At 49.7% G+C, this 19,248-nt stretch overlaps 2 protein-coding genes across 3 annotated transcripts in view; one reads left to right on the forward strand and one right to left on the reverse strand.

Moving 5' to 3' along the window:
- The first annotated feature begins 47 nt into the window (after positions 1 to 47).
- On the forward strand, positions 48 to 12,252 carry ANKRD40 (ankyrin repeat domain 40). Of its 2 annotated transcripts, none has more exons than XM_021704086.2 (5): positions 48 to 218; positions 5,467 to 5,615; positions 6,475 to 6,957; positions 8,751 to 8,932; positions 9,750 to 12,252. In XM_021704086.2, exons 1-5 carry the CDS (start codon positions 85 to 87, stop codon positions 9,894 to 9,896), a joined length of 1,095 nt encoding a protein of 364 aa, XP_021559761.1. In that variant the 5' UTR covers positions 48 to 84; the 3' UTR covers positions 9,897 to 12,252. The 2 variants fall into 2 exon arrangements, with proteins under 2 accessions (XP_021559761.1, XP_021559762.1); XM_021704087.2 differs by having other exon boundaries at positions 79 to 218; positions 8,751 to 8,923.
- A 1,912-nt stretch (positions 12,253 to 14,164) lies between these two features.
- The window catches only part of ABCC3 (ATP binding cassette subfamily C member 3), a 43,075-nt gene continuing 37,991 nt past the window's right edge, over positions 14,165 to 19,248 (reverse strand). The window contains exons 30-31 of the mRNA XM_021704040.1: positions 16,914 to 17,108; positions 14,165 to 14,342 (exon numbers count right to left, since the gene is read on the reverse strand). Of these exons, the coding sequence (XP_021559715.1) occupies positions 14,234 to 14,342; positions 16,914 to 17,108 (304 nt within the window). The 3' untranslated portion in view covers positions 14,165 to 14,233. The remainder of the gene's footprint in view (positions 14,343 to 16,913; positions 17,109 to 19,248) is intronic.

The following is a 19,248-nucleotide window of genomic DNA, read 5'->3' on the forward strand; positions in this document are numbered from 1 at the left end:
CCCCATGGCGGGGAGCGGGCCGCGGCGGCGGCGGCGCTGACGGGCCCGGGGCAGGGCGGGCGGGGGCCTGGGCCCGAGGGGAAAATGAGCGCTCTCCTAGAGCAGAAGGAGCAGCAGGAGAGGCTGCGGGAGGCCGCGGCCTTGGGGGACATTCGGGAGGTGCAGAAACTGGTGGAGAGCGGGGTGGATGTGAACTCCCAAAATGAGGTCAACGGCTGGTAAGTGGGGAGCGGGGGAGGCCTAGGTCAGAGCAGCCGGCCGGGGCCCGGGGCGCGGGGCGGGCGCCCGCGACCGAGGCCCGGCGCTGCCCGCAGACGCCCGTCGAGGCGTGGCCCGGCGCCGGGGCCTCGGAGGCCGGGCGCTCGCCAGGCCAGTCCGGCCCCCCCCTCCCTGCGCCGTGCAGTCGGGAGCGCGGCCTGCCCGGATCCCCGCCCACGTGGTCCTCCCGGGGCAGCGCCCACCCGAGCCCTGGCCCCCCTCCCGCCCCGCCGAGCCCCGCACCCCCCACCCTGGCTCGCTGGGGCCGGAACCCTGGCGGCTACGAATTGATCACGCAAGCTCGTATGGAGCTCACCCCAGTTCGAGTGTTGAATTATTTTGCCCTAGGAGCTTCTGGAGAACACACCTGTGCAGAGCAAAAAGCATAAGCAACCGAACAAATACGAATCTTATAAATTAGCAATTTCCCAAGACCGGGGGGAAAAAAAAATCACTTGCATCGCTATTCTCTCTGTTGTCTCACTGCCCCAGTGATTTGCTGCTGCCTACGGCTGCCTGTTGAGGGAAGACTTACTCGTTTATCCCATGAGTGTTTTTGCTTTATTTTTTTATTACAATCTTAAATACAGAATTTGAATCAAGACTCTAGATGCCTGCCTGCAGACTGAGCCCTGCCCAATTAAATAGGGAGTCTCATTTTAGCATTTGCTGGTCAAATCTTTAGTGTCAAGTTCCCGAATGTGGTGTTATTCTGTCCTCTTCACACTTAAATTTTTATTTGATCCAAGGAATGCTTAACCCGCCTGTTTTGCTAGCTTAGACTTAAAGTGAGCTTGGAAAGATTTTATTTTTTAAAATGGAATCATACATTTTGGAACTGAGAGGGACATTGGAGATGGATGGGTCCAACCACAGAGACTAACCCTAGGTCACACAGCTATTAATATGATAGCTAGGACCACAACCCCAATGGTTTTCGGACTCCCTCACGAAGTTAATCTACCTCCTAAAGAAAACAGCCTGGATAGCTGTCCAGAAGGCCAGGAAACAGTAGCTATTGCCTTTCTGTTTTGTTTTTCCTTTAAAAGTGTTTGCAAACAAGCTTCCTGTTCTGTGTGTACTTGCTCTGAGCGTTGCTCTGTGGTTCACAAACTGTGACTCACTGTTTTGGCAGTGAGAGGCAGTGTTGTGTAGAAGAAGGAGCCTGGTCTTTCCCGCAGGTTCCTCTCCCTTCCTGCTGTAGCTAATACCACCTTGCCTGAGTCACTTCATTTTCCAGTTGTTGGAAAAGAGTGTTGTGACCACTGAAGGATATGAAGCATAGTATGAATCGCTAACATTTACCGAGTTTGTGACATAAACAAGGCTCTAAGAGCTTTGCCTCATTATCTCATTCACAACTACTCCAGAACATCGATGTTCCTCTCTCCGTTTTACAGATGAGGAAACTGAGGCCCAGCAAGATTAAGTAATTTCCCCCAAGGTCATAGAATTTACTAGAAAGGAAGCCAGCATCTGACTCCAGACCCTACTTTCCTAACTACGATGCCTGCCCCAAAGTAGGCTCGGTCTATAGTAGTTGAATCTGAAGCAACCTGAAGAGGGTGCTCATCAGTCAGGGAGGCTATCTATTAGGCACCTCATGTTGGAGGTTCAAGGTTGCATTCCTGATCTCCCCTCATCCCCCAGGCCTGCTCCTCTGAGTCCTACTCAGCTTGGCGTCTGAGGTGCTCAGGCCAGAACTCTTGCTGCCCTCCTTGCCTCCTGTCTTTCCCTCATATTCCACATCCAGCCAGTCAGCTAATTCTGCTGGCTTTACCTACAGCTGTGGTCAGAATCAGACCACTTCTCACTAGCTTTACCTCTACACCTCTGGTACCCAGCCACCATCATCCTGTTGCCCGGATTCTTGCTGCAGCCCCCCAACTCGTCTCCTTGGTTCCACCCTTAATACCCTGCAGTCTTTTCTCGGCGCAGCAGCCAAAGGGATCCTGACGTAAAACGTAAGTCGTAAGTCGGATCGTTTCACTCTGCTCAGAACACTCTAATGGCCACCATCCCACTCTGAGTAAAAGCCTGTGGTCCTAGAGTTTCTACTTCCTGTCTGCGCTGTCCTCTCTCCTTACCTCTATGCCTCATCTCTGGATTTGCCCCCTTGCTCCCCTCATTCTGCTCCCCTGGCCTGCTGGCTTTTCCTGAAACACCAGGCATGGCCCTGATGCAAGGCCTTTGTGTTTTTTCTTCCCTCTAAGTCTACTCCAGAACATTGATGTTCCTCTCTCCATTTTACAGATGAGGAAACTGAGGCCCAGCAAGATTAAGTAATTTGTGCTTTTGCTCCCTCACCTCCTTCAGGTATTAGCATAGATGCCACCTCGGTGAGCCTCTCCTCGGCCCTCGATTTAAAATGGCACCATGCTCCTCCCCTGCCTCTGGCACTCCCTAGTCCCTTCCCTTGTTTTATCATCCCTGTAGCGCTCCACTACCACCTAGGGTACTGTTTGGCTCATTTATTTGCTGACTGCCTTTATTTCCTCTTCTGGAAAATGGGGGGAATGTTGATAACAGCACTTAACTCATGGGTTGTTCAGAGATCAAATGAGTTAATATATGTGAAGCCTTTAGAACAGTGTCCCCCCATGTAAAAAGCATTGTATCTGTGTTAACTATTGTTTTCTTCTTATTAAGCAGTGTGCTGGGTAATGGATATAAATGTTACCCTCAAAAAACATAGTCTCTAGCATAGAAAAGCAGAAAGATTACTGCTTTCAATTTGTAGTTGCTCAAGAACCACAGTTTCAGCACTGTTGAATGATGGCCAGTGCTTCTGGTCTGAAATACTTCCCCGGACTAACCAGATATTCTGACTGCAAATTTAAAGCCTAAAGAGTTGAAGTTCAGAGATAGAGTTCCCACATCAATTGTAATTCAAGTGTGTGCATACCTCTTGGCTTTAAGGAACAAGTATAATGGCTTGTGAAGAAGTTGAAAATACTCCCTGGCTGAGTTATGGCTGTCCAGAGCCACACAGGTCTGGGCTGTAAATGATTATCACTCACGGCACGGGGTTGTGGGGATCATGCCATGTTGACTTAACCCCACTTTATATGGTGATGCTTTAGCTAGTTGGTTTTCCCAGAGTGTCTCAGACCCACTGGCAGTAAATTAGCTTCTTCAGTCTCAAGCTTGTCATGAACAAGTGATTTACTACCAGCAAGTGAGTACTTTATTTCCAAAAGGGAACATATTTTTCTCATCATGCTCCATTCATTTTTGAATGCTCGCTTACCATTATAATTATTCACTTTTCAAGCCTGTGCTACACACACACACACACACACACACACACACACTCTGAGCTGCAGTTTGCCCACAATCAAGGATGTATTGGATCCTTCCACTCCGAGCAATGTCCACCTTGTTCTTGGTTCATTTGTTCGGTGATTAAGTACCTGTATGTCCAAGCAGACACTTCCTTATCTTTTTTTTTTTTTAAAGATTTTATTTATTTATTTGAGAGAGAGAGAATGAGAGAGAGAGAACACATGAGAGGGGATAGGGTCAGAGGACGAAGCAGACTCCCTGCCGAGCAGGGAGCCCGATGCGGGACTCGATCCCGGGACTCCAGGATCATGACCTGAGCCGAAGGCAGTCGCTTAACCAACTGAGCCACCCAGGCACCCCAGACACTTCCTTATCTTCATGAGCTTATATTTCAGGAGCCAAGATTGAGCCTCTTCCCTTATTTCTCCCAAATTGACAATCTTTTCTTCATAGAGAATATCTTAAAAGTACCCAGATAATCATCTAATTCTAATGAATAATAGTGCAGGATATCACTCTGAAATATCAGTGGAGTGGCTCCCAGCCAGCCAGCCAAGCTCGCTTTCGGTAAGTCAGAAATATTTAGGAGGCCAGGGCAAATTGATGTCTCCCTTGAACCAAAGGAACTTTCTGGATAGGTACACTTCCTCACTACTGAACATACTGTTCTGTTCCTTACCGTATTGTATTTGGCTATAAGCTCTGAAGATATTTACCTCTGTTCAATTAGAGAATTGGTGATTGAGGACATTTCAGAACGGAGAGGAAAAAATATTTTCCTTCTTTAATATTCAGCTTTGGCAACTGGGGATGAATTTAGTAACTCTGAATCCTTTCATTTCTGTTAAGATGGAGTTTTTAACCAGCATGCTCATTATATTTCTATGCAGTGTTAAAATAATAGCCCTTCAGAGTATGCATAATCCTTTTCTTTGTGTACAATGGTAAATAATTAGTTTTACTTAAATGAGTCTAATATGTTAGAAGAGTTTGTTCTTGAAAATTTTGGTCGTTGGTGTACATTTTTAAAGTGCCTTAGGGATTAAAGTCTGTGTGCAGCGCTGTACGTTTAAGCAGATGAGCCTTATGGAGAGAACTAGAGAAGCCAACTTTTTAAAAAATGGAAATTCAAAACCTTTGTGTGTGTGTGTGCGTGTGTGTGTGTGAAGGAAAGAAAAGGAAAAGGAAAAGAGGGAGCAGCTGAGATTTAGCTGGGAATATCTATAGCAATAATAATTTTAGCAGCAGAGTGAGCTGTAGATGATTATTAGCCTGATAATATTTAATCTTCATGTGTCATTTAGTGCATATGAAGCAAGTTGCCATTGTCCCTAAAAAGAAATGTGACACTATAAAAACATTTTAAAGAGACTGGGACAATCTAATGAGCATTACTGATGGAAGACCACTCAGCAGTACCATTAGAGTTAGCCAGCCAGCCAGCTTCGTGGAAGACATTAAAATGAAAGCCCCTAGAATAAACTGGTTTTTCCCAAGGGCCCAGAATGAAATTGAGAAATAAATTTCAAGCATACTAAACATTTTGATCACCTGCTTTCTGAAGAGGAAAGTTGAGGTTGCCAGCCTGGCTTCCTGGTTCTAGGTTGAACTCTTTTTTTTTTTTTAAGATTTTATTTATTTATTTGACAGAGACACAGAGAGAGAGGGAACACAAGCAGGGGGAGTGGGAGAGGGAGAAACAAGCTTCTCACTGAGCAGGGAGCCCAATACGGGGCTCGATCCCAGGACCCCAGGATCATGACCCGAGCCGAAGGCAGACGCTTAACGACTGAGCCACCCAGGTGCCCAATCTAGCTGAACTCTTAATGGGCTTGCATATATTTCTTGATTAGCATGTAGAATTTGAAATCCCAAACCACCTCTCCTCTTTTAACTCACTCTTTTTTCCTTTTCTTGGGACAGGACCTGTTTACACTGGGCATGTAAGCGCAATCATGGTCAGGTGGTCTCTTACTTACTACAGTCAGGAGCTGACAAAGAGATTCTTACCACAAAAGGAGAAATGCCAGTGCAATTGACATCAAGGAGAGAAATCAGGAAGATCATGGGAGGTGAGTCTGTGTTTGGGGGCAACCTTTGATTTTGTCAAACTAATTTGAGACTTGTGGTGTTATTGGCCACATTCTTGATGCCAGTCAAACCACAGATCTGTTTTTAAAAGCAAAGGTAATATTACTGTGCCAAGATAGTAATTCCACGTGGTTTCCAGACAAGTCGGCATTATCAGGTTTCATTTTTTAAAATTTATTATTTATTTATTTTTATTATTTTTTTAAAGATTTTATTTATTCATTTGAGACAAAGAGATACAGAGAGAGAGAGCATGAGCAGGAGAGAGGCAGAGGGAGAGGGAGAAGCAGGCTCCCCGCTGAGCCAGGAGCCAAACATGGGGCTCGATCCCAGGACCCTGGGATCATGACCTGAGCTGAAGGCAGACGCTTAACCACCTGAGCCACCTAGGCGCCCCCAGGTTTTATTTTTTTAATCTGTAAAATTTAAGGTGATAAAAATGGTGATCATAAACCTAATGGAACGCTCTTTGCTCTTCTGATTGGAAGAGGCAGTAAACACTGAACAAAATATGTCACTTACCAAAGGACACTGGCTTTCACAAGACACTCTCTTCCTGGTGATTTTTATTTTTTATTTTTTATTTTTTTAATTTTTTTAAAGATTTTATTTATTTATTTGAGAGAGAGAATGAGAGAGAGAGAGCAGGAGAGGGGGGAGGGTCAGAGGGAGAAGCAGACTCCCTGCCGAGCAGGGAGCCCGATGCGGGACTCGATCCTGGGACTCCAGGATCATGACCTGAGCCGAAGGCAGTCGCTTAACCAACTGAGCCACCCAGGCGCCCCTTCCTGGTGATTTTTAAAGGGCTGTGTAAGTGTTACTCGTTTTCTTCTTTGTAAGTGGAAGAAGATGATGGTGCCGACAGCCTCCCCCAGCTGAAGAAGGAGTCAGAACTGCCCTTTATTCCCAACTATTTGGCCAACCCAGCCTTCCCTTTCATCTACACCCCTGCGGCAGAGGATCCAGGCCAGCTACGGAACGGGGGCCCCTCCACACCTCCGGCATCGCCCCCCGTGGATGGCTCTCCTCCCTTGCTCCCCACGGGGGAGCCTCCCCTGGCCGGGGTCTTTCCACGGGACCACACCTCTTTGGCACTGGTTCAGAACCGGGACGTGTCTGCCCCCTCTGCCATCCTCCGAACACCGGAAAGCACAAAACCGGGTCCTGTCTGTCAGCCGCCAGTGAGTCAGAGCCGCTCACTGCTCTCTTCTGTCCCGGCCAAGCCACCAGTGTCTCTGGAGCCTCAAAATGGGACATATGCAGGACCGACGCCAGCATTCCAGCCGTTCTTCTTCACGGGGGCATTTCCATTTAATATGCAAGGTAAGCCTGCGGTGGGAAGCAGCTGCCACTGCAGGGCAGCCTGTGTCCAGGGGTCAAGTGATGCACTTCCTGGTTGTGGGGGGGTAGGGGGGTGCGATGGGGGGGCGGAGAGGAGTAGGGTGGGCGCGTGGGCTTTATGTGTGTATTGAGACTCTAATCACAGACTTACGGAAATTTTGCCAGACTAGTATAAGGAGCTGTCTTTACTCAGATTCACAAATTGTTTACCTTCTGCCCTTTTGAAATAGTTAAGTGTGTATTTTCCAAGAACAAGGATGGTCTCTTACATAACCACAGTCCAGTGATCACGTTTAGGAAATGGAACCTTGCTATAATACCATTCTCTATTCCAGGCCACATTTAGATGTTGTCAATTATCTCCATGGTGCCCTCTGCAGCTCTGTGCGCTCCTTCCCCCCTGCCCCCTGCCCCCCTGCCCCCTCCGCCCGGGGTCACCCGTTGCGTTGGGTTATCCTATTGTTCCGTTTTCCTTTCACCCAGAAGGTTCCTCAGCCTTTCTCTATCATTTTGGACCTCAATACTTTTGAAGAGTCCAGGCCAGGTATTGTGTGGAATGTGATCCCCCATCTTTCTCTACATACTAGTTGCTATTCTGCTGTAAAGAAGGACCTTCCCTTCTCCTCCATACCTTATATTAGTATTAATTCGTAGATTCTTTACCTCAGGTTATAATTCATTACTGTCATCATCTTGATGTTCAAATTACACCAGTCCAGAAGGAGCCCCTTCAAGCCAGTTCTCGTGTCACTTGGACGTGTCCCATCATTCTTGGAGTGTGTCCTTACTTTCTGGTGCTGCAGGAAGGTCCAGGCTCCCAGTGTAATGTTCCTGGCCCCAGCCCCGGAGGCAGCCGTTTCTCCAAGTTCTGGTTCTTTCTGGCGGAGAGTGGTGGTCAGACACAGGGCTGTGGACACTGCGTACACTTAAGACTCCAGCTGTGTCATGTCTTCTAGGTCTGCATGGAGGACAGAGCCAGGAAAGAAATATATTTAGGTGCTGATAACCTTGGCCTAGGGGTGCCATGAGGGATTCATATGTAAGGAGCAAAGCAAGAACCCCCAAACCCACGTAGGTGCTTGGCGTGGGCCATCTTGGCAGCCAGGCTCAGAATTTAGGGGCAGACAGCTTAGATCCCAGACCCTTGAATAATAGTGCTTATTTACTCCCAAAGCCCAGATTCCTCCCGTGCTGAGGTATACTGCATTCCGATCACAGTTAGACTGTCTTTTTTTATTAGTAGCTTATCTTTCTGCTGTCTTACTGTGTTTATTACAAGGAATTTCATCATTCACAGATACCTTTAGATTCATAGATTCACAGTTATGAAGTCCTTTTGGAGTCACTCCTATCCCATACCTTGCCCGTGCCTTCCTTTCATCTCTCTTCCCCTGCCCTGCTCATATGTGGTTTGATACCCAAACCCGCTCATACACCTTTACCTCCTCAGCTCCAGCAGCAGGAGTAAATCGTCCTTCTACACACTGGATGGTTGTCTCCCCCTGACACACCTCCCTTTTACTTTGTGAACCCTAGTCTTCGATGTAGGGAAGACAGTGCAGGAAAGCGTCAGCAGAGCCAGAAGTGGGGCCGAGCTAACCCTGCTGACAAGGCTGGGTTTTCTCGGGGGCGGCACTGGCGGCGGGGGGGGGTTGTTGTGCAGGCCTTCGGCACAGGGCATGATTATGTAGACCCGTCTTCTGGAAAAGATCTTAAATTACATCGGCTGGCGGTGCAGGCCCCATCCATTAATGTTTCTCCCTCTTTATTTCTAGAGCTGGTACTCAAGGTGAGGATTCAGAACCCATCTCTTCGAGAAAATGATTTCATTGAAATTGAACTGGACCGACAGGAGCTCACCTATCAAGAATTGCTCAGAGTGAGTTGCTGTGAGCTGGGTGTGAATCCAGATCAAGTGGAGAAGATCAGAAAGTTACCCAATACTCTGGTAAGAAAGGTAAGAAAGGTCGGTTAAGCATGAGTGGTTGGTGGCTTTTTGCATTTGGAAAATACCCAGCTTCCTCCTTGGCTGTATGAATCATAGTAGGGAACCGAAAAGAGACTAGAAAAGGAGCAAAGGGTGGTTTTCCAGACATTGTCATTGAGCTTTCTTCCCTCTACTGCATCTACAGGGACATGACATTTTTGAAAGTTGTAGGATACCAGCGAGAATGTTCTGAATTACCATTCACATGTACCTGTTTTTGGTTGTTTGTGTAGTGATATGTAAGGATCACTTCAGTGCACTATCAGATATGGCCTGTGTTAAGAGCCAGGTTAAACGATAGGGCAATTCTATATGGATACGTGTGTGGTCCTCCCAGAATCCATGGCTTCTCAGGGCACCTGGGGAAAATGGATCTGAATGGCCTCTTGCTTCAGGGGGTGCTCATCCTGGAGCAGCAGCTGTTAAGGGCTTCCTTCCGCCTCTGTGCCAACCCAGCTCACGCCCCGGGGGACTGTCCTGCACTGTCACTCTGACAGCCTGCCACCGGGATTTTCTTCCTCCTCTTCCTCCTCCTCTTCCCAATCCTCCTCCTCCTCCTCTTCTTCTCCTCCTCCCCTCTTCCTCTTCTTCCTCCTCCTCTTCTTCTCCTCCCCCCCTTCTCCCACTCTCCCCTGCTTCCTCCTCCTCCTCCTCCTCCTCCTGCTTCTCCTCCTCCTTCTTTTTCTTCCTCGCTTTAAAATGAGCTGAGATACTGGTATTGACACAACATACCAAATATACAGAGACAAGTGACTCCTCTCAATGTGTTCACCCTATTTTGTTTTAGGACAAAGATGTTGCTCGACTCCAAGACTTCCAGGAGCTGGAACTGGTTCTAATGATAAGTGAGAACAATTTTCTGTTCAGAAATGCTGCATCCACACTGACTGAAAGACCTTGCTACAACAGGAGAGCTTCCAAACTGACTTACTAATGCAGCAGGGACTTTTATTGCTGAGTATTGTGACAGTGCACATCCCCTCTGGGCCAAGGACAAGCCGTGGATCGGAATGCCTTGGGCGCCACTGTGTAGTGTACACTAACATCGTTCTGCCAAGGTAGGAAGCCCCTGACCCCCCCCCTCCCCAGCAGCGGTGCCACTCTTCCAAGCCTCTTGGTGCACAATAAACCTATTGCTTGAAGCTGTGAACAGCTGAGAAGTGGTCTGGAGAGGCAGAAGCCGGCCGTTCTGAACGCACTGTTTCGTGTGCCCCGTGTCAGTGAGCTGTCCAAGCAGACGTGGAGAGCGCGGAGCCTGTGTGCAGCCACTCCTGCGGGCCGTGCACCTGCAGGGCAGACATGCTCTCTTGGTGTCGCCTGCTCCCACCCCCCCGCCTCTCCTGAAGCAGGACCTGGTGACCGAGGAAACTGGGGAAAGCACAGGTACTGGGCAAAAGAGTTTTAGTGTGAATAGTGGCTGTGAGGTTTCACATACCATATTTATAAATGTTACTCAGGTTCAAAGTATTTAAGAATACAGTTACCTAGTTGTAAGTATGCTGTTAACCAAAAGAGCTGCCCCTCCTCCCCCCTTTCTCCTTTGTGAGCACCCAAGCCTGCTTCTCTGTCTCTAGTCCGCCATTGCCTGGACAGTCATAGCTGCATTAACTCTGTGGCCACTAGAGGGCTCTCTGATGCCTTCCAAAAGAGCAACGCTTTTTTTTTTTTTTTTTTCCACCCTTTTAAATCTCCGAAGCGATTCCTGTCCTCTCCATGTTTAATTGCACCGTCTGAGAAGAGCACAAACATTGCCGGCCTGTGTTCTCCACTTTTATTTCCCACTAGAAATGAAAAGCAATTTTTGAAACCGAATCTGTTGCTATTTTAAAGGTTATTGTGGGAAACTGAGCTAAAGGAGTTAGCATCTTTATTTTTGTATCAAAGATAAAGGTTATTTTGAAATTATTAGGATTTTTACACAACTCTGAAATCTGTTGCTTTTTGTATAAACAAATTGTTTGATCTTAGGGCTCCCCGACTACCACCACCAGTCCACTTAACAAAGCCAGTTGTGAGTTTCCCAGGCTTTGTTCTGGAAGACACCTGATTAAACTCTTGAGCATGGCATACAGATGTTTTTAAAGAGCGCATTCAAGAATTCTTTTCCTTTCCTTCCGTGTCATTAATGTTCAAAGAGCCACTGTCTTGTTGAGACAAACAGCGTAACTTTAGAAATAAGAACGAGCACACTTAGACAAACAGGAGGGCAGGGGTTCGAAGCTGGCTGTTGAAGAGCGTCCCTGCTGTCTTAAGAAGCTTTTTCCCCATAGTGCCTATAGTTTCCAAAGAAACTGAACTTCCTAACTGTGTTAATTTTACTGGAACACTGCGATGACTGAGCGAGAACACGCAGAAGCTGTCAGTGGAGGATAATGTTGTGCTGAGCCCATGGCCTTCTGCTGCTGCGCGGTGCTGAGCTGAGGTTGAGGTGTTTTCAAGGCCAGCTTCGTGGAGTCACTCGGTCTGGTGACTTAACCGTATCCCACCAGTTACAGATGGTGACTTACTCACCCTTGTACAGTGTTTGCATCACTGAGTAAAGGTTACTTATTATCCCTTCTCTGAAGTGCTTGAAAGGAAACCTCCCTTGTGTTTCAACCAATCAGAAGCTAGTTTACCTAGACCTACTAACCTTTTTTCCTTCCCTTTGGGAAAAGTTACAATTTACTGATAACACGAAGGCTAATTGTATCCTGGAGGAAATAAGTCCAGTATTAATTTTTGTCTAAATCACTGGGGTAAAAACTCTTCTAGCCATCTAGATCAATAGAGACTCAGAGGCAGTGGAGGTCCCCAGCCCGGAGGTGGCCTATGGAGGAGTCGCTCCAGGGCATTCCCCCCCCCCCCCCCCCCGGGTCCCCCGGCTTAGAGACGGAAGTTAGAGACGGAGGTTGGAGACAGAGACGCGGGCGAGGGAGGGGCTGGGCATCTCAGGGGAGGGCTGAGTCCTCCGTGGGCTTCTCTTCTCCTTTCTCAAGTCTTCTGTAGTCAACTGAGTCCTGCGTCTGGCGGTGGGATGAGCCTGCACAGTTGATGGTAGGTGAGTTTAAAGTCTTAATCTATGCATTCAGAGAAATATTTTTATATGCTTTGTGTAATTTGTAACAAGGACTTTTTTTTTTTAGCTTTGTTAACTGTGAATTCACCCCTCCTCCACTGCATATTCAAAGCATGTGTTCACACTGTATGTAAACATTCACTGAAGACTTTTTTCTTTGTGCATTGCCGACTGTTCAGACATAACAAGTATTATTAAAATCAAATATTAACGGACTGAGCCCATCTTCTTTCGTTTTGGCCTCCTAAGCAGCACGGCACTTCTAACCCCAGGGGGTTCAAGTTCCTGGACAGTCCCAGGGACACAATGCTCCGGAGGAAAAATAGCAGGGAGTGTCCCCCTGACCTGAGCCACCTCTCTCCTGCAGTGCTGTCCATGCCTGTCAGTGGCACCTGGAGACAGATACTTTGTGCAGTGCCTTACCTCCTGGTTCACAGCAGTGAGCTTCATCTCCTTGGAGTCGCTGAGCCAGCTAGATGGAGGTCATCCTCTCTTAACGGCAGCTTCTGATTATCCTATTTACTTTACACAACTGAGCCTTTCCTTTGGGCTGTCAGCACCTGTCCGGGCCTCAGTGAGCTCAGGAGCAAACTCCCAAGGCAGGAGAGGAAATACAGCCTTACACCGTCAGATCTTTAGCCGAGCACGCTGCTGAGTGAATCTGCATTCCTGTTAGTTTAGGGCGGCCGGAGCCTCACAAAGCAGACGTCATGCCAAAATGGCCTAATAAATCAGGGAGCACAGCAGAGACCTTTTCTTAGCACCAAGGAGAGGCAGAATAATTTGGGCATTTGTGCCTTCCTACTCGCTTTATCACAAGGGTGGAAGTCTTCTTGCATACACTCATAAACATCCTGGGCAAAAACAGGCTGCCAAAAAAAAATGTGATTAACCTTTAACAAATGGCCCTGCAACACAGGCCGACCGATTCGTAGAGCAGAACCAGATCAAAGGAGCCGTCTCCGCACCTACTGCAGACCATTGAGGGAAGAAAGACACACCATCGCCTCCAACCAGTCCCATCAGACAGAGCAGAAAGGTCAAGGGAGTGAGAGTCAGAGGCCAAAAAACTCCGTAAGGTAACAAAGAAGAGAGCCATTCCAAATAGAAGGCCTTATGCCAGATGGACTCTGACCTGTAGAAAATGAACACTCTGTTGGCTTGCTTGGGACCAAATTTAATTTATCCCCTCAAGATGTGCTTACCAGCCCGGGACTGGTGGGGGAGGGGGTGCGGCCCCCGGGCTGCTCTTTGCTCCCACTTACAGCTCTGGCCAGATGGAGGAAGAGGAATGGCTCAGAGGCCTCGCTGGTTATGGGGACCTGTCTGGAACATTCTAAAGGGGCAAGGAAATGAAGCACCATGCCTGTCTCAGCCCCTAGAGGAACAGGCTTAGAGGTCTGAGGGATGACATAAACTTGAAGGTGTTCACGGCAGCCTTCCCAGGAGGCGTCGGGTCAGATTTCAGGGGCTTTATTTCTCTCCTTTTTACAGTATCTGCACAGCAGAGCAGGAACTCCTGGCAATTACCCAGTGAATTTTGGCTGCGAAGACGACATTTCTAGCCAAAAGCTCTCGAGTCTGAAGTTTTCAGATAATTCCAGCCATGTGGATATGTATAAAGCCTACCTCCACCTCTCCCCTTGCCTCCCCCAAAGGTTCTAACCCCCAAACCTTGTGAACAGGCAGAGAAAGGCTATGTCGGGGCATACATATTGTTGACCATATAGCTTTATTTCGTCAGTGCCCCGTTTTTAATGGATTCAGGCCAGCACCCCAGAGTACAGGACTCCGTTCCTGAGGACGGCCTGACCTGGCAGTCTGCTGTTCCAGGAGGAAAAAGCTTTACTTTAAAAAAAAATACTTCAGAGTAGAAAATATGAAAAATCATAGAGTAGAGAGGTCATTCCATGAGATGATTGAAAACAGCACAGTGTGGAAATAACACTAGGTTGGGAATCAGAGGAGACCCGGGCACCAGTCTGGGCTCTGCCTTAAACCAGCTGTGACCTCAGGCACGTCAGTCACCTCTCAGGCCTGCTTCCTCATCTAAAGCATTTAGCACAATTATTCTGGAAGGCACCTGACAGGGCATAACGCCCAACAAATGCCCCCGGTGTCTGCCATCAAGTCCATCCTGCAGACGTACGTGGTATCTTTTTCTTTCCCGATGAAAACCAGGAAGGGCCAGGAGGAAGTCCCAGGAATCTATTCTAGGCGAGTCCGGCGTCTCTGGCCATCCCGTAGAAGATGCCCCTGGCTGCAATGAGGTTGGCTGGAGAATCAAATTCAGCTACCGTCCCTTTATCCAGGACGAGGACCCTAGCCGAAGAGAAGAAGTGGTCAGGCCTCCATCAGCCTCGACCTGGCCTTCGAGTCCACCCCTCCCCTTCCGGGGACCACTCTGGTCCTGCGGTGACATACCAAGCCTCCTGCTTCAGGCGACCCACCCAACCCAGCTGCTAAGCCACACGTGCGTGCGTGCTTACAAGGCTGCCTATTTTAGCCGTTCCCTTTGCTCTCCTGGCAGATGAGGCGGTTTCTGGGATCAAACACAAGGCTGCTATTTATCTCTGCTAGTCGGGGCCCCGAGAACCTTCCCTAATGAGCCCTTCCCTCGCCGGGGTCGCAGGACCGTGCCCAGGGAGCCACAGGCCTGTGCGCTGGGCCCTGTGCGCTTCCATCTGCTTTGTGCCAACCCACAAAGGCACACGGCAGGAAACCAGGCTTCGCTGAGGCCTGACGCTGGAATCTGGGACTTTCGCTGCAAGTCTGATTGCTGCTGATGGGTGGATCTACACACACACACACACACACACACACACACACACACTCAGGCCTGGGCCTGGGATTCGAATCCACACACACACACACACACACACACACACACACTCAGGCCTGGGCCTGGGATTCGAATCCCCTGCCGATGAAGCACAGGGTGCACCTGGGACGGGGTCAGCAGCCTGGCTTCCAGGGGGAGGCAGGAACGGAAAGGGCTCTGCTAAGCCCTGGGGAGATGCCCCTCGATGGGAGCACGTGGCCGTACTCTGTTTCTTTACCTACAGGGTTCCTGGAAACATGTCCTGGGGAGGAGTGTGTCTGTGCACATCTCTGCCTAGCCACTGCCCGAACTGGAGATCGGGAGACTGCCCCTTCTCCTTTCAGTGGTTTCTCGCTGTTCTTAGGGTAAGGACGGACTGCTTTACCACGGTCCTCAAAGTGCAACATAGTGGGGCCTGTCCCTCTCTCCTCCTCATCTTGCTTCTACTGCCCCCTTCACCCTGTGCACTCTAGCCCCTTACGCCCTCCTACCTCAGGGCCTTTGCATGTGTTGCATCCTTTGCCTAAAATGTGTTTACATACCCCATCTCCTCACCCACTCCCCAACTCTTACTCATCCTTTAGGGCCTGGCTGGTACTTTCTCTTCTTAGGGGAGATAGTGTCCTGGCTGCCCTGTGTGGATTGGCTTCCTCCAGTCTACACACATGGACCCCTGCTTCCTCCCTCCAGGCTCTAATTACATGTTCAATACATGATTATCTGATTCATTTCCACTGGTCCCACTAGAATGAATGAACTCTCAACCTCCAAGGCTGGTTTGAGCCTTCTACCCTCAAGGCTGCTGTGAATACCATTTTCAGTTAGGCCTGGGAACAGATCCTCTCAGCCCATCCTGTCCCTTATCTGGACCCAGGGCCTAGCACCTCCTATCCAACCGCTCTTCTCTCAGTGGGGTGCTGGACGGGAGTGGGGGAGAGATGGAACAGACAGATGGTGGCATCAGGCATTCTCAGCTTGGTTCTCAAGCCCCTGGGGGCCGTGTGGGGTCGCTTCTGAGACAGGGCCAAGGTCTGCCCCATTGCCCCGTCTGTCCGTGGCGTGGCGTCCTCCCCACGTCCCCCTGCTGTGGGTGTTTATGTTGTGAATGAAGGCCTGTTGATGAGCTCCCCCCACACTCCTTCAATAGAGATTGGCTGCAGCTTCCTCCCCCTCATCCCTCTGAGCTCCTACATCTCCAAGGGGGCCAGTCTTCTAGGCCAGCACCGGGTCACTTCCATGAGGCTTCTGACCCCCCAGCCCCTCACCCTGTCCTCCAGCACCGCACCTTAACACTGGACACAATGAGGGAATAGGTCCCAGGTTTTCCTTTTGGCTGAGTGGCTGCCTCCCCAGGGAAGGCGTAAGATCTCGAGGGCAAGGCCCCTTCCCTAATCCTTAGACGCACTGGTGCCAGGGAGGGTTACAGAAAGGGGCTGGGGAGGAAACACTTCCCAGGCCCACCTGCACTTGAAACACTTCATTTCATGGACTCCTTACAACAATCCCAAGAGAGAGGTTTGGCCCACTGTCCAAGGTCACATGGCCGCCAGCGGCTGCGGGGGCTGGGGCTCAGCCCTCTGCTCTCTCACCACGGAGCGTCTGCTCCTCACCGTGCCGTCAGGGCCCAGCCCCCCGCGGCAGGGACCGGAGCATCACGTACTTCTCTCAGTGGCTTCCTCATCTGTACGCCCGGCTCAGACTGCGGGAGCAAGGTACGAAGGGCTGGCTCTAAACTCGGGGCTCCGGGAGCGAGCGTGTTCACGAAGGACCCAGCTCCACCTCATAGCATTCACAGAAGTTTGGAGGGAGGTGGCCTGGGCACAATTCACAATGCCTAGGGAGCCCCAGTGTGCCCCTTCCCTGCACACTGGTAACCTGAAAGTGTCCCCTGTCTCAGAAAACGTCGCTGGGCCCCCCGAGGACAGATGACTCCCTTAACTTGGGAAGGCCTTCCCCTCCCCGGGCCCTAGACAATCCCACGAGCTCTCCTGTGTCCAGATCACCTTAATCTGCCTTCCCAGTGGCCTAGATGACCCCACCAGGTTCCCCCTGGCTGGGTTCTGGTGCCCCACCTGGTGTAGTCCATGATGGTGTTGAGCCGGTGGGCGATGGTCAGCACCGTGCAGCTCTCAAACTCGGTGCGGATGATGGCCTGGATGAAGTTGTCAGTCTCCAGGTCGATGGCTGCCGTGGCCTCGTCTAAAACCAGGATTCGGCTCTTGCGGAGCAGGGCTCGGGCCAGGCACACGAGCTGGCGCTGGCCCACGCTGAGAACGGGGAAGGCAGGCATCTCAAGCCCGGCACCCCCACCTGCCCCCACCCCGCCCAGGCCTCGATCCCTGAACTGCTTCCGTCTCTATTCCTTCCCAGTGACCCAGGACTGGCTTACTGTCTAACCGCTCCCATTTCTGCCTCAGCCCAGTCCTCCCAGAACACGGAGTCATCGAGGTCTGGACCCCACAGGGATGATGAGGGGCCTGGGGTAGAGGCAGTGCTCAACAACACTGTGAAATCCAGTCTGTCTCTGGCACCCTCAGCCTCCTCTTTCTGTGCCTTTTCCCCTGTCCTCGGCTCCTCAGCTAGTTCCATGATGTTTCTCTGCTTTACTCCATCAGTCATTTACATTCTAGAAAGAACACACTTAAATGGCGCTTCCTGGATATGTGCGCGCGTTATGCCATCTTGCTGAGTTTAATATCACACAATTCAGACAGGCATCTCCCAGCCCCATGGGGGAATGCAGGCCAGGGCTCTGTTGTGGGAACAGGAAGGGGCAGGGCAAGGGAGGTCATGGGGACTCCTGTGTCTGGTCACTGGGGAGGTGGATGAGAGGTTGGGCCGCATACTTTCAACCTCTTGCCTTGGAAGCCAGAGCCAGTGAACAAAGCAAGGCTGTGTTCCCAACCACAGAGGCTGTTGTACCCCCACACCCAAGGACAAATACCTCAGCCTTTCCCAAAGGGGTGAGTCACCACAGCCCAAGTGAAGGCCAGGCTCTCTCCCTGGCCCATTCCCGCAGCTAATGAAGGTTTTGGCAGCAGAGTGAGCCTCCAGCTAGAACTCAGGGCTGATTTATGGTAGGACTGGCACAGGATACAGGTTATGCTTATTAAAGTGGCTACAAGCTCAGTGAGGGAGGAGGGGAGCTGACCCGGATCAGAGCCTGGCGTCTATGGGGATGGAGGAAATGCTCTAGGAGAGGTGCAGATAGCAAGCAGGGATAAGAAAATGGAGCAAAACCAGCTATGGAGCACAGGGTCTGGAAGCTTGTGCTTGTCTACCAGCCACCCCAACATGGCTGTGTAAGTGAAATCCAGCTGAAGGGCATACTCAGTCTCCCAGGACTGCCTTTGCGGGGGGGGGTGGTGGTGTCCCACCCCAGGCTGTGATACAGCGAGGAAGGGTTTGGGGCAAAACCCCCTGCTCCCCTGAGCCCCTGCCCCTCCCTTTGCTAGATGAGTGACTTTGGACAATAATTTTATACTTTGGAGCTTCGTTTCTGGCCCACAGGACCGCAGCAAAGATTAAACAAGATAGTGGATGCCAAAGTGCTTTGAACACTATTAAGTGCTGAGCAAATGTAAAGGTTTTGTTTTTGTTTCTGAGGTCTGGAGAAAGTCCATGGGTGTGGACTGAGCAGAATAATACAAATAAGAATAAGAATAGCTAAATATCACAGGAGTGTGTCCAGGCTGAGTGCTTTCTATTTCATCACAATGACCTAAAGACTGTTCTGTCCAAATGATAGCCACTGGCCACATGGCTATTGAACACTTGAAATACAGCTAGTCTAAATTGGGAGGTACCAGAGATGTGGAAATACACATGGGAGCTCAAACTTAGTACGAAAAAAAACCGCAAAATATCCCTAATAATTTTTATATCAATTACTTGTAGAAACGATAATATTTTAGATATATAGGGATAAATAAAATACACTATTCAAATTTATTTCACCTGTTTCTTTTTCTTTTTTTAATGTGGCTACTGGAAAAAACTTTAATTACATATATGTGGCTCACGTTATATTTTTAGTGGGCAGCATGGTGCAAAGAGGTATGGGACTGTTATTGTCCCCATTTTAAAGTGAAGGAAGAGGTAGAACAGAGAGGTCAAGCAACTTGCCCCAAGTCACACAGCTAACACAGGTAGGGGAAACTCAAGCCTTTGGACTTAGTAAAAAGTGACTTCTGGCCCTCCCTGTTGAACAGCCCAGCGGCTGGGGATATAACACTGGGGCTGTAAGAAAGCAAAGAAGGCCTTGGAGAGCTCCTAAGCTACAGATGAGATTGCAGAGCCATTTTGGGAAGTATCTACGATGTCCCTAACGCACCATAGATTTCCTCTTACCTGATCCACAGGCACAGTACAGACCCCCCCCCCCCCGCAACCCCAGGCCAAGCACAG

This window comes from Neomonachus schauinslandi, chromosome 15 (genome assembly GCF_002201575.2).
Source record: "Neomonachus schauinslandi chromosome 15, ASM220157v2, whole genome shotgun sequence".
Taxonomy (NCBI): Eukaryota; Metazoa; Chordata; class Mammalia; order Carnivora; family Phocidae; genus Neomonachus; species Neomonachus schauinslandi.